At 45.3% G+C, this 13471-nt stretch overlaps 1 protein-coding gene across 2 annotated transcripts in view; it reads right to left on the reverse strand.

The window, feature by feature from the left end:
- The window catches only part of LOC112231008 (astrotactin-2-like), a 500130-nt gene that overhangs the window by 36915 nt on the left and 449744 nt on the right, over positions 1–13471 (reverse strand). For both annotated transcript variants that reach the window (XM_042311033.1, XM_042311034.1), the window contains one exon: positions 11378–11519. In XM_042311033.1, the coding sequence (XP_042166967.1) occupies positions 11378–11519 (142 nt within the window). The remainder of the gene's footprint in view (positions 1–11377; positions 11520–13471) is intronic.

Raw genomic sequence — 13471 nt, forward strand, 5'->3', positions numbered from 1 at the left:
CTGGATGACAGCGGGGTGAACAGGCAGTGGCTCGGGTGGTTGATGTCCTTGATGATCTTTATAGCCTTCCTGTAGCATCGGGTGGTGTAGGTGTCCTGGAGGGCAGGTAGTTTGCCCCCGGTGATGCGTTGTGCAGACCTCACTACCCTCTGGAGAGCCTTACGGTTGAGGGCGGTGCAGTTGCCATACCAGGCGGTGATACAGCCCGCCAGGATGCTCTCGATTGTGCATCTGTAGAAGTTTGTGAGTGCTTTTGGTGACAAGCCGAATTTCTTCAGCCTCCTGAGGTTGAAGAGGCGCTGCTGCGCCTTCCTCACGATGCTGTCTGTGTGAGTGGACCAATTCAGTTTGTCTGTGATGTGTATGCCGAGGAACTTAAAACTTGCTACCCTCTCCACTACTGTTCCATCGATGTGGATGGGGGTGTTCCCTCTGCTGTTTCCTGAAGTCCACAATCATCTCCTTAGTTTTGTTGACGTTGAGTGTGAGGTTATTTTCCTGACACCACACTCCGAGGGCCCTCACCTCCTCCCTGTAGGCCGTCTCGTCGTTGTTGGTAATCAAGCCTACCACTGTTGTGTCGTCCGCAAACTTGATGATTGAGTTGGAGGCGTGCATGGCCACGCAGTCGTGGGTGAACAGGGAGTACAGGAGAGGGCTCAGAACGCACCCTTGTGGGGCCCCAGTGTTGAGGATCAGCGGGGAGGAGATGTTGTTGCCTACCCTCACCACCTGGGGGCGGCCCGTCAGGAAGTCCAGAACCCAGTTGCACAGGGCGGGGTCGAGACCCAGGGTCTCGAGCTTGATGACGAGCTTGGAGGGTACTATGGTGTTGAATGCCGAGCTGTAGTCGATGAACAGCATTCTCACATAGGTATTCCTCTTGTCCAGATGGGTTAGGGCAGTGTGCAGTGTGGTTGAGATTGCATCGTCTGTGGACCTATTTGGGCGGTAAGCAAATTGGAGTGGGTCTAGGGTGTCAGGTAGGGTGGAGGTGATATGGTCCTTGACTAGTCTCTCAAAGCACTTCATGATGACGGATGTGAGTGCTACGGGGCGGTAGTCGTTTAGCTCAGTTACCTTAGCTTTCTTGGGAACAGGAACAATGGTGGCCCTCTTGAAGTATGTGGGAACAGCAGACTGGTATAGGGATTGATTGAATATGTCCATAAACACACCGGCCAGCTGGTCTGCGCATGCTCTGAGGGCGTGGCTGGGGATGCCGTCTGGGCCTGCAGCCTTGCGAGGGTTAACACGTTTAAATGTCTTACTCACTTCGGCTGTAGTGAAGGAGAGACCGCATGTTGTCGTTGCAGGCCGTGTCAGTGGCACTGTATTGTCCTCAAAGCGGGCAAAAAGTTATTTAGTCTGCCTGGGAGCAAGACATCCTGGTCCGTGACTGGGCTGGGTTTCTTCCTGTAGTCCGTGATTGACTGTAGACCCTGCCACATGCCTCTTGTGTCTGAGCCGTTGAATTGAGATTCTACTTTGTCTCTGTACTGGCGCTTAGCTTATTTGATAGCCTTGCGGAGGGAATAGCTTCACTGTTTGTATTCAGCCATGTTACCAGACACCTTGCCCTGATTAAAAGCAGTGGTTCGTGCCTTCAGTTTCACACGAATGCTGCCATCAATCCAAGGTTTCTGGTTAGGGAATGTTTTAATCGTTGCTATGGGAACGACATCTTCAACGCACGTTCTAATGAACTCGCACACCGAATCAGCGTATTCGTCAATGTTGTTGTCTGACGCAATACGAAACATCTCCCAGTCCACGTGATGGAAGCAGTCTTGGAGTGTGGAGTCAGCTTGGTCGGACCAGCGTTGGACAGACCTCAGCGTGGGAGCCTCTTGTTTTAGTTTCTGTCTGTAGGCAGAGATCAACAAAATGGAGTCGTGGTCAGCTTTTCCGAAAGGGGGCGGGGCAGGGCCTTATATGCGTCGCGGAAGTTAGAGTAACAATGATCCAGGGTCTTTCCACCCCTGGTTGTGCAATCGATATGCTGATAAAATTTAGGGAGTCTTGTTTTCAGATTAGCCTTGTTAAAATCCCCAGCTACAATGAATGCAGCCTCCGGATAAATCGTTTCCAGTTTGCAGAGAGTTAAATAAAGTTTGTTCAGAGCCATCGATGTGTCTGCTTGGGGGGATATATACGGCTGTGATTATAATCGAAGAGAATTCTCTTGGTAGATAATGCGGTCTACATTTGATTGTGGAATTCTAAATCAGGTGAACAGAAGGATTTGAGTTCCTGTATGTTTCTGTCATCACACCATGTCACGTTAGTCATAAGGCATACGCTCCCGCCCCTCTTCTTACCAGAAAGATGTTCGTTTCTGTCCGCGCGATGCGTGGAGAAACCCGCTGGCTGCACCGCTTCGGATTGCGTCTCTCCAGTGAGCCATGTTTCCGTGAAGCAGAGAACGTTGCAGTCTCTGATGTCCCTCTGGAATGCTACCCTTGCTCGGATTTCATCAACCTTGTTGTCAAGAGACTGGACATTGGCAAGAAGAATGCTGGGAGTGGTGCACGATGTGCCCGTCTCCGGAGTCTGACCAGAAGACCGCCTCGTTTCCCTCTTTTTCTGAGTCGTTTTTTCGGGTCGCTGCATGTAATCCACTCCGTTACACTGGTTGTAAGGCAGAACACAGGATCCGCATCGCGAAAAACATATTCTTGGTCGTACTGATGGTGAGTTGACGCTGATCTTATATTCAGTAGTTCGTCTCGGCTGTATGTAATGAAACCTAAGATGACCTGGGGTACTAGTGTAAAAAATAACAAAAAAACTGCATAGTTTCCTAGGAACGCGAAGCGAGGCGGCCATCTCTGTCGGCGCCGGAAGTTCATTGACTCTGTCAATCACCACATTCTTATCGGAAAACTCAATAGCCTTGGTTTCTCAAATGACTGCCTTGCCTGGTTCACCAACTACTTTCTCAGCTAGAGTTCAGTGTGTCAAATCGGACGGCCTGTTGTCCGGATCTCTGGCAGTCTCTATGGGGGTGCCACAGGGTTAAATTCTCGGGCCAACTCTTTTCTCTGTATACATCAATGATGTCACTCTTGCAGCTGGTGATTCTCTGATCCACCTATACGCAGACGACGCCATTCTGTATATTTCTGGCCCTTCTTTGGACACTGTGTTAACTAACCTCCAGAAGAGCTTCAATGCCATACAACCATATGACATTCTCTCAATCTTCTTCTGGATCATCCAAATGCTCTCTAGCAAACTTCAGACAGGCCTGGACATGTACTGGCTTAAGCAGGGGGACACATCTGGCACTGCAGGATTTGGATCCCTGGCGGCGTAGTGTGTTACTGATGGTAGGCTTTGTTACTTTGGTCCCAGCTCTCTGCAGGTCATTCACTAGGTCCCCCCGTGTGGTTCTGGGATTTTTGCTCACCTTTCTTGTGATCATTTTGACCCCACGGGGTGAGATCTTGCGTGGAGCCCCAGATCGAGGGAGATTATCAGTGGTCTTGTATGTCTTCCATTTCCTAATAATTGCTCCCACAGTTGATTTCTTCAAACCTGCTTACTTATTGCAGATTCAGTCTTCCCAGCCTGGTGCAGGTCTACAATTTTGTTTCTGGTGTCCTTTGACAGCTCTTTGGTCTTGGCCATAGTGGAGATTGGAGTGTGACTGTTTAAGGTTGTGGACAGGTGTCTTTTATAACAAGTTCAAACAGGTGCCATTAATACAGGTAACGAGTGGAGGACAGAGGAGCCTCTTAAAGAAGAAGTTACAGGTCTGTGAGAGCCAGAAATCTTGCTTGTTTGTAGGTGACCAAATACTTATTTTCCACCATAATTTGCAAATAAATTCATAAAAAATCCTACAATGTGATTTTCTGGATTTTCTTTCTCATTTTGTCTGTCATAGTTGAAGTGTACCTATGATGAAAATTACAGGCCTCTCTCATCTTTTTAAGTGGGAGAACCTGCACAATTGGTGGCTTACTAAATACTTTTTTGCCCCACTGTATATACAGTGCCCTGCGAAAGTATTCGGCCCCCTTGAACTTTGCGACCTTTTGCCACATTTCAGGCTTCAAACATAAAGATATAAAACTGTATTTTTTTGTGAAGAATCAACAACAAGTGGGACACAATCATGAAGTGGAACGACATTTATTGGATATTTCAAACTTTTTTAACAAATCAAAAACTGAAAAATTGGGCGTGCAAAATTATTCAGCCCCCTTAAGTTAATACTTTGTAGCGCCACCTTTTCCCTGCGATTACAGCTGTAAGTCGCTTGGGGTATGTCTCTATCAGTTTTGCACATCGAGAGACTGACATTTTTTCCCCATTCCTCCTTGCAAAACAGCTCGAGCTCAGTGAGGTTGGATGGAGAGCATTTGTGAACAGCAGTTTTCAGTTCTTTCCACAGATTCTCGATTGGATTCAGGTCTGGACTTTGACTTGGCCATTCTAACAACTGGATATGTTTATTTTTGTACCATTCCATTGTAGATTTTGCTTTATGTTTTGGATCATTGTCCTGTTGGAAGACAAATCTCCGTCCCAGTCTCAGGTCTTTTGCAGACTCCATCAGGTTTTCTTCCAGAATGGTCCTGTATTTGGCTCCATCCATCTTCCCATCAATTATAACCATCTTCCCTGTCCCTGCTGAAGAAAAGCAGGCCCAAACCATGATGCTGCCACCACCATGTTTGACAGTGGGGATGGTGTGTTCATGGTGATGAGCTGTGTTGCTTTAACGCCAAACATAACGTTTTGCATTGTTGCCAAAAAGTTCAATTTTGGTTTCATCTGACCAGAGCACCTTCTTCCACATGTTTGGTGTGTCTCCCAGGTGGCTTGTGGCAAACTTTAAACAACACTTTTTATGGATATCTTTAAGAAATGGCTTTCTTCTTGCCACTCTTCCATAAAGGCCAGATTTGTGCAATATACGACTGAATGTTGTCCTATGGACAGAGTCTCCCACCTCAGCTGTAGATCTCTGCAGTTCATCCAGAGTGATCATGGGCCTCTTGGCTGCATCTCTGATCAGTCTTCTCCTTGTATGAGCTGAAAGTTTAGAGGGACGGCCAGGTCTTGGTAGATTTGCAGTGGTCTGATACTCCTTCCATTTCAATATTATCGCTTGCACAGTGCTCCTTGTGATGTTTAAAGCTTGGGAAATCTTTTTGTATCCAAATCCGGCTTTAAACTTCTTCACAACAGTATCTCGGACCTGCCTGGTGTGTTCCTTGTTCTTCATGATGCTCTCTGCGCTTTTAACGGACCTCTGAGACTATCACAGTGCAGGTGCATTTATACGGAGACTTGATTACACACAGGTGGATTGTATTTATCATCATTAGTCATTTAGGTCAACATTGGATCATTCAGAGATCCTCACTGAACTTCTGGAGAGAGTTTGCTGCACTGAAAGTAAAGGGGCTGAATAATTTTGCACGCCCAATTTTTCAGTTTTTGATTTGTTAAAAAAGTTTGAAATATCCAATAAATGTCGTTCCACTTCATGATTGTGTCCCACTTGTTGTTGATTCTTCACAAAAAAATACAGTTTTATATCTTTATGTTTGAAGCCTGAAATGTGGCAAAAGGTCGCAAAATTCAAGGGGGGCGAATACTTTCGCAAGGCACTGTACTTTTTGTCTATTGTGTTTGTTACATTCCCCAGTTTCTGTGTTGTGGTTTGTTATGTGTGTGTTTCAGGATGGTGTCCTGAAATCCCCTACAGCTGATTGATCAGCCCCATTGATTGGAGAGCTGACCCGGCCCTCTCGTCAGAACACAGCTGTTGTCAATTACCAACACTTTTTTACAGCTGTATATAAACCAGTGTTCTGTTGCTCAGGGGAGATTTGATTGTGATATAGATTGCAGAGAGATCATTGCAGAATGCATTTGCTGAGAGAGGAGGCTGATGGCTGTGGGTAAGTTACTATGTTAGTTGTTGCTGGGAGCAGTTGGTATGTTCTGTGTGAGTTTGTTGCTCAGTCAGACAGAGCCTATTTGATGTCCTGTGTTTCTCAGTGTGTTTGTGAAATTGTTAATAATATTCTGTGTCATTTGTTCCCAGGGGGGAAGGGGAATGCACCTAGGGAGTGCTTAGGCAAGAGGCCTGCGGGCATACATATACCCGTAGTCTATTCACTGTCTAGGCACACTAGGTAAGACCTGGGCGGACCACCCCCTGTATTTTGGTTAGCACACCAGGCTAAGTTAGATAGGTAGTGGGTAGGTAGGTTAGATAGGAGAGGGGGACTTTGACATTTACTTTCTTTGCTTTGGTTCCGTCTAGCCCCTTTTCCCCATATTGCCGCATGACGGAATAAATTCCTTGTAAACGGTACCACTCTCTCTGTCTTTTGTCATCCTTACTCGCACCTACAGTCCCATACTTCTTTCACTTCACGGAGAGTTGAGTTGTGGCAGGGTGTTGCGTTCCCTCTTCATAGAGTCGTGCGTAACAGTGTTATTGACTGTATGTTTGTTTATACCATGTGTAACTCTGTGTTTGTCGCACTGCTTTGCTTTATCTTGGCCAGGACGCAGATGTAAATTGGAACTTGTTCTCAACTAGCCTACCTGGTTAAATAAAGGTGACATTTTTTTTTTAATTCTTCCTGCTGCCGCAGATATGGCTGGGACAGTGCTGGGGGAAAAGGCCCAAAAAACTATACAATGCCTTCATCAAACACTGTTTCACGACGCATCGGTGACATGGCAGGAGATTTTTTTAAACAATTACTGCTTCATATACAGCCAGTGAATTCTATGCGTTACAGCTGGATGAGTTAACAGACGTGGCGGGCCTGGCACAGCTCCTTGTAACGGCAGATTTCCTCCTCTTCGTCTGAAGAGGAGTAAGGATTGGACCAAGATGCGGCGTGGTAAGTGTTCATGATGTTTATTTTAAAGACAAACTTAACACTAAAATACAAAAACAATAACCGTGAACAAACCGAAACAGTACCGTGTGGCGACAAACACAGACACGGAAACAAACACCCACCAACAAACAGTGAAACCCAGGCTACCCAAGTATGATTCTCAATCAGAGTGTCAGCGCCGTGTGTATAGGTGGCAGGGAAGTCAGGCGCAGGATAGTCAAAATGGAGTGTAAATGGAGTCTTTTAATAAATGTCCACAGAACATGCTCCATAACACTAAACAGTACAGACATGAAAAAACATGGGTACGAGGACCCGTCGCGCACCAACACAACAAATAAACAACACTGACAATAAAACAATCTCTGACCAAGACATGAGGGGAAACAGAGGGTTAAATACACAACAGGTAATGAATGGGATTGAAAACAGGTGTGTGGGAAGACAAGACAAAATCAATGGAAAATGAAAAATTGATCGATGATGGCTAGAAGACCGGTGACGTCGAACGCCGAGCACCGCCCGAACAAGGAGAGGCAACGACTTCGGCAGAAGTCGTGACACAGAGACAACTAATGACACCTGCCTCTGATTGAGAACCATACTAGGCCGAAACATAGAAATCCCAAAATCATAGAAAAACAAACATAGACTGCCCACCCCAACTCACGCCCTGACCATACTAAATAATGACAAAACAAAGGAAATAAAGGTCAGAACGTGACACTCCTGGTATGTCTGTTACGTTTACGGGGTGTCAATTAAGGAAGACCTCCTCTTCTGCAAACCACTGGAAACCAGGACAAGAGGAGAGGATATTTTTAAAGTACTGGACAGCTATGTGACATCAAATGGACTTTGGTGGTCAAGATGTGTTGGTATCTGTACTGATAGCGCAAAAGCCATGAGAAGGAGACATAGTGGAGTGGTAACGTGCGTGCAAGCAGTTGCTCCCGACGCCACTTGGGTACACTGCAGCATCCACAGAGAGGCTCTTGCTGCCAAGGGAATGCCTGACAGCTTGAAAGACGTTTTGGACACAACAGTGAAAATGGTTAACTTTGTTATAGCAAGGCCCCTGAACTCTCATGTATTTTCTGCACTATGCAATGATATGAGCAGCGACCATGTAACGCTTTTACAACATACAGAAGTGCGCTGGTTATCAAGGGGCAAAGTATTGACATGTTTTTTTTTTTTAAATTGAGAGACGAGCTTAAAGTTTTCTTTAATGGCCATAATTTTCACTTGTCTGACCGCCTGCATGATGACGAGTTCCTCACACGACTGGCCAATCTGGGTGATCGCCTGAATCATCTGAATCTACGATTACAGGCACTCTCTGCAACTATATTCGATGTGCGGTACAAAATTGAGGCTATGATTAAGAAGTTGGAGCTCTTCTCTAACAAAACACAGGTCTTTCCATCATTGTATGATTTCTTTGTGTGCAAATGAACTCAAGCTTACAGACGATGTCAAATGTGATATAGAGAAGCAGCTGAGTGAGCTGGGTACGCAATTAAGCAGGTACTTTCCCAAAACGGACGACACAAACAACTGGATTCGTTATCCCTTGCTTGCCCTGCCTCCAGTCCACCTACCGATATCTGAACAAGAGAGCCTCATCAAAATTGCAACAAGCGGTTCTGTGAAAATTGTACTGTATTTAATCAGAAGCCACTGCCAGATATCTGAATAGGGCTAAGCTCAGAGTTTCTTTCCTTGGCAAATCGCGCTGTTAAGACGCTGATGCCCTTTGCAACCACGTATCTATGTGAGAGTGGATTCTCGGCCCTCACTAGCATGAAAAAAAATACAGGCACAGACCACATGTGGAAAATGATTTAACACGGAGACTCTCTCCAATACAACCCAACATTGCAGAGTTATGTGCATGCTTTCAAGCACACCCTTCTCAATAACCTGTGGTGAGTTATTCACAATTTTTGACGAACAAATAAGGTTTTATATGTAAGATGGCTGGGCGAGTGTGGTCTGGACGAGTGTCTCGTTGGTCTGGGCGTGGTGTCTGATCTGTTGCTCCTGTGTGAGGTGTTGGGGCCACGGTTGAGGGCGATGTCCTTTAAGGTACGGGCGAAGGTGGGCACTACTGCCTTGTATAGGTGGACGTATACAAGGCAGTGTTCTCTCTCCCTATGCTCAGAAAAGAGGAAGCAGAGGCTTCCAAGTTTCACCATCTAGTAAGCTCTCTCTCTTCATCTCTCTCTTGTTTGGATTGACCTCCAGGTTGCTCAAGGCAGATGGTATGAAGGAAGGGAAGTTGCAACCGGTTGCACAGGAATCTCCAACCTTTTTAAGCTTGAATACATCATCCCTCTCAATATACTCTCACTATCATGCTGTTATGACTTCTGCTGTAGGCTTCTGGGGAGCGCTGCCCCCAACAGTCCTTTAAAGCTGCAATATGTAAATATTTGGGGACCTGACCAAATTCACATAGAAATGGCTTGTTTTGTCACATAAACTGAAATTAGGCAAACTATTAGAATTTTAGCAAACAGAGAATGCCAGTGCGATTTCTGCATAGTGCACCTTTAACATAAGCACCTATCTGTGTCTTGCACAGCTGCAGAGGCCCGCTTCCCAAAATAAACAAGGTGGAAAAACAGTTAGACATGGCCACAAACATAAAACACCAAACAAAAGTTGAGAGAGCTCCAAGGAGAGAAACATGGTGTGATGATCGGAGTGTCCCCTCTTCGTTTGCATCTGGGGCCTGCTTGGTTTCAGAGCACACTGTGCCCATCTAACTTGATTTCAAGATGTGGAGACAAGAGGTAGAGGGACCAGGGAAATTATACCCAAGGAGAACAAAGTGCTGCTATCAAATGCACATCCCAGCAATGGTCCCTGGGAAGGCAGGCTGCAGACCCCTGGACCCTCTGAAGACTCATTTACTGCCTCTCTGAGATCTCCTCCGAACAGCGCAACATAAAAGTCTCCAACTGTGATGGATTCATACATGCATGCTTAGCCTGCGTCTGTCGAGGCTACCCGGGGCTACAGACAAACATAAACAGCATAGTCTCTGTTGGCAGCAGGGCCGCTTATGGAACATTCATGTGGACTCAGCCTCCATGTGGACACAGCTGATTGAATTTCATCTCTTCACTATCCCACTAATAGGCTTTTCTTTTTACTCTATATTGATACTCACCCAAGACAAGGACTCAACTAAGTGAATCCCCTTTGCAAAATGAAACACCTGCAAAGTTTACTAACAGCTGTCCATGGAAACCCTAAAGTGTTCTCTGCTAACCCTAATGGGATGTGGGGTTGACTATACCCCTCGCACATTCTTAAGTGAGGGACTCAAGGCTGTACTTATGTCTGTCCATAAATGAAGTAGTGCTTCAACTGCTGAACATATTAGTATGTGTCAGTGGGTTCGAACGTGTGCATGCAACTGATTGACCTGTGTGTGTGTGTGTGTGTGTGTGTGTGTGTGTGTTTCCTCCATCCATGTCTTCCGTGCTGCTTAATGTGTTATGGTTCTGAGTCTTTATGACTAATTATCATGTCTATAGAAGGATTAGGAGTGGTCTGTCTGACTGTTTGCTAACCGCCCCAGACTATGAGCACCAGACAGACCAACTGGTCAATGGCTCCAGTCTCCTCCAGTTTCTGTGTGACACAAACACCACGATGGTCGGTTGGTTGGTTGTGATGCTCGTTATTCACCATGACCACGATTTCCTCCATTACAAAAGGCCTCATGACAAACGGAACAATAACGGAAACAATAATACTAGCATCCACCACTTCCACCCTGGTGACACCAAAATATGTGCCGCCCCCCTAATACGAGCCAGCTGTGTTCTGGGTGGGGGGAATTAAAACATGGCCTATACAAGTCCCATTGCCAATGGGAGTACAGACACTCAGGGAAAGTATGTGGTGCTGGCCGGATGATATTTGTCAAGTCATTCTTGTTTAGGAAAGATGCAAAACTAACAACAATGCCACTGGTTAACAATGTTTATTTTTTATTTTTTATGCTAACGTGAATTCTGAACTCATGAAAGTATGGTCAATTTGGTTAGAATGAGCTGCGAGTCAAACAGAGAACAATGTGGAGGTGAGAAGGGTTTTAAACGTGGCGACAGCTCAACAGACTCCGTCTCTGAGGTTGATGTAAAGGGCAACAGCAACACTTACCACAGAGAAGTGAACAACAGAACAAAAACAAATACATCTGTCTTTTCTCCTATTTTATCCTTAATTTCTACCTTGTTGTTTAGCCTACTTTTCATTTCACCCGTGGAATGGTGCAAAGCCATAGTAAATCTGGGCCCGTATTAATAAAGCGTCTCAGAGTATGAGTGCTGATCTAGGCTCAGTTCTGCCTTTTAGATCATAATGAATAAGATTACATGGACAGCGGGGACATGATCCTAGATCAGCACTCCTACTCTGAGAGGCTTTATGAATACGGGCCCAGGTCCAAAGTATTTTAGGTTGGGGGCTCTTACTTGTAGAGGCTGTCGGGTTCCAGGCACTTGAAGACCAGCGAGTAGAGCACAGAGTGAGGATGGTCTCCATTCCTCCGACCCGCAACCACACAGGACGAACCCAAACCTGAGAACAGGTCATCCACCAGACTTAACACCTCACCTACCGGAGATGGGAGGAGAAAGAGAGAGAGAAAGAAGGAAAGAGCGAGACAGAAGATGTAGAATGAGAGAAAGTGAGTGAATAGATGTATGAAGAGTAAAAGGCGGATGGAGAGACAATCACAGGGTTAATAGACTTACTGTGCATTGACCATGTTGGAACCCATGTCCTGTTCCTCTTAAATAAAGTGGCAAATCTACCAGAAAGGCCACAAGTCTGCTGTTTTGTCCTAACATGCACTCTCACCTATCGTTCTTCAGTGATATGTTTTACAAAACAAACACATGCCAAGCTAGCCTTGGTCACATGGCACATGTTTCAACAGAAAACAGACACAAGTGCAATGAAAAGTAAATGAATTAAGTTTTAAAAGGGAGATTCTTTCCAGCATTGATCCTTCCACTTGGCGCTTAATTGTGTTCCAAGTCATTCCGAGTTTCACTTCAGCTCAGCCCAGAGGGAAAGATTTCTGAAGCACAAATCCTGAGGTAAAATGAAATCAGACTTCCTCTGGCAGCCGGCCCTACACGATACATTATAGAACCGTAAGAAAACAGGACTTTTCTCCTTTATGGCCACATGGTACTGTTACAATGATATCTCACTGAGAACCCCTGTGTCTTACAAACACCAGTTCACATGTTGTGAAATATCTTTCATGTCAGCTTCAGGGAAAATAATGACACACTTGTTCATTCAGACATGCACCAAACCGTTTCCAGCGCTCAGAGGGGTGGTGGAAAAGAGAGAGAGCTGTCGAAACAGTTTAAAAGCTCTAAAATGTTGGGGATTTCAAACGATTTCTACAAGATGTAAAGGGAGCTTAGCTTCAGCTTATGACATGCAGGCCAACTTATAAACACAGGGAATATGTCTGTCCGGTGGGGCAGGAAGATATGGTAAGGAGGGTTGCAAAAGTGAGGAAAGAAGTGAACGAATGAAAGATTTGACATGTTCCCAGAAAGGGGTCTATGTATAGTAGGTTTCCCAAACACATTCCTATACTTCGAGTCTCCCTGTGCCAGGTTTACTATTTCGAAGGTTTTCTCTTTCTAAACATGCAAATGCAAATTGGACCTTTTATTTATTCACAGGAGGAGAGCCAGCAGAACAAGTACACTATAGGTTGTTTTTCCTGCTGGACTGAAATCCTCTTTTGAGAAACATGCTGAAATAAGGCCTAACTGGAATTGTCTTGGAATTTTCTTGATCCTCCACTGATATAATTGATGATTTACTTGAAAGTTTATGCTATGCTTGTGTACATTTTCTCTCTGGGATGAATTACTTCACATATATTCAGTCCACATGTTTTGAATGAAAGCGTACATACAAGTAGTCTTTGTACATTCATAGTACATGATGTCCGGTGAGGCAGGCGGTGATGGTAAGGAGGGTTGCAAAAGAGAGGAGGAAAAGAAGTGAACGAATGAAACATTTGGCATGTTCCCAGAAACACAATCCATGCAATCTCTGGTGAAGACCACCAGCACACTCAGTAAACAATACATTGCCAGATCCTTCTTCGAAACATCCATTTTAATCCAGCCAAAAATGAAATAAGAGAGCACATCGACACTAGTTCAAACACACCATGCTTACACATCACAGGCTTTGTCCAAAAAGGCTGATACCTTGTTTAATAAGAGCACTTGGCAAAAAGAACACTTAAAATGACATAGACCCCTGCAAGCGGATGGTGCTCGGCACACGGTGATTTACTGTCCCCGAAACCATGTAAAAGTGTTTACATGCTTGACCATGTTTTTATGGAGGATGGGATGGGTAAGTATTTGTAAGCCATATTGTCTTAGCATAGCCGAGCAGTCCCTTTTGATCCTGGGGTCGGAGTCAACATTGTCCTTATGATTCCACCGTATGTGTGGCCTTGGCCCGCATACCACCAAGCTGCTGCTGCTGTTCACGATTTATGGAACAGATCTGGGCCCCGT

The sequence above is a fragment of the Oncorhynchus tshawytscha genome, linkage group LG33 (assembly GCF_018296145.1).
Source record: "Oncorhynchus tshawytscha isolate Ot180627B linkage group LG33, Otsh_v2.0, whole genome shotgun sequence".
Lineage (NCBI taxonomy): Eukaryota > Metazoa > Chordata > Actinopteri > Salmoniformes > Salmonidae > Oncorhynchus > Oncorhynchus tshawytscha.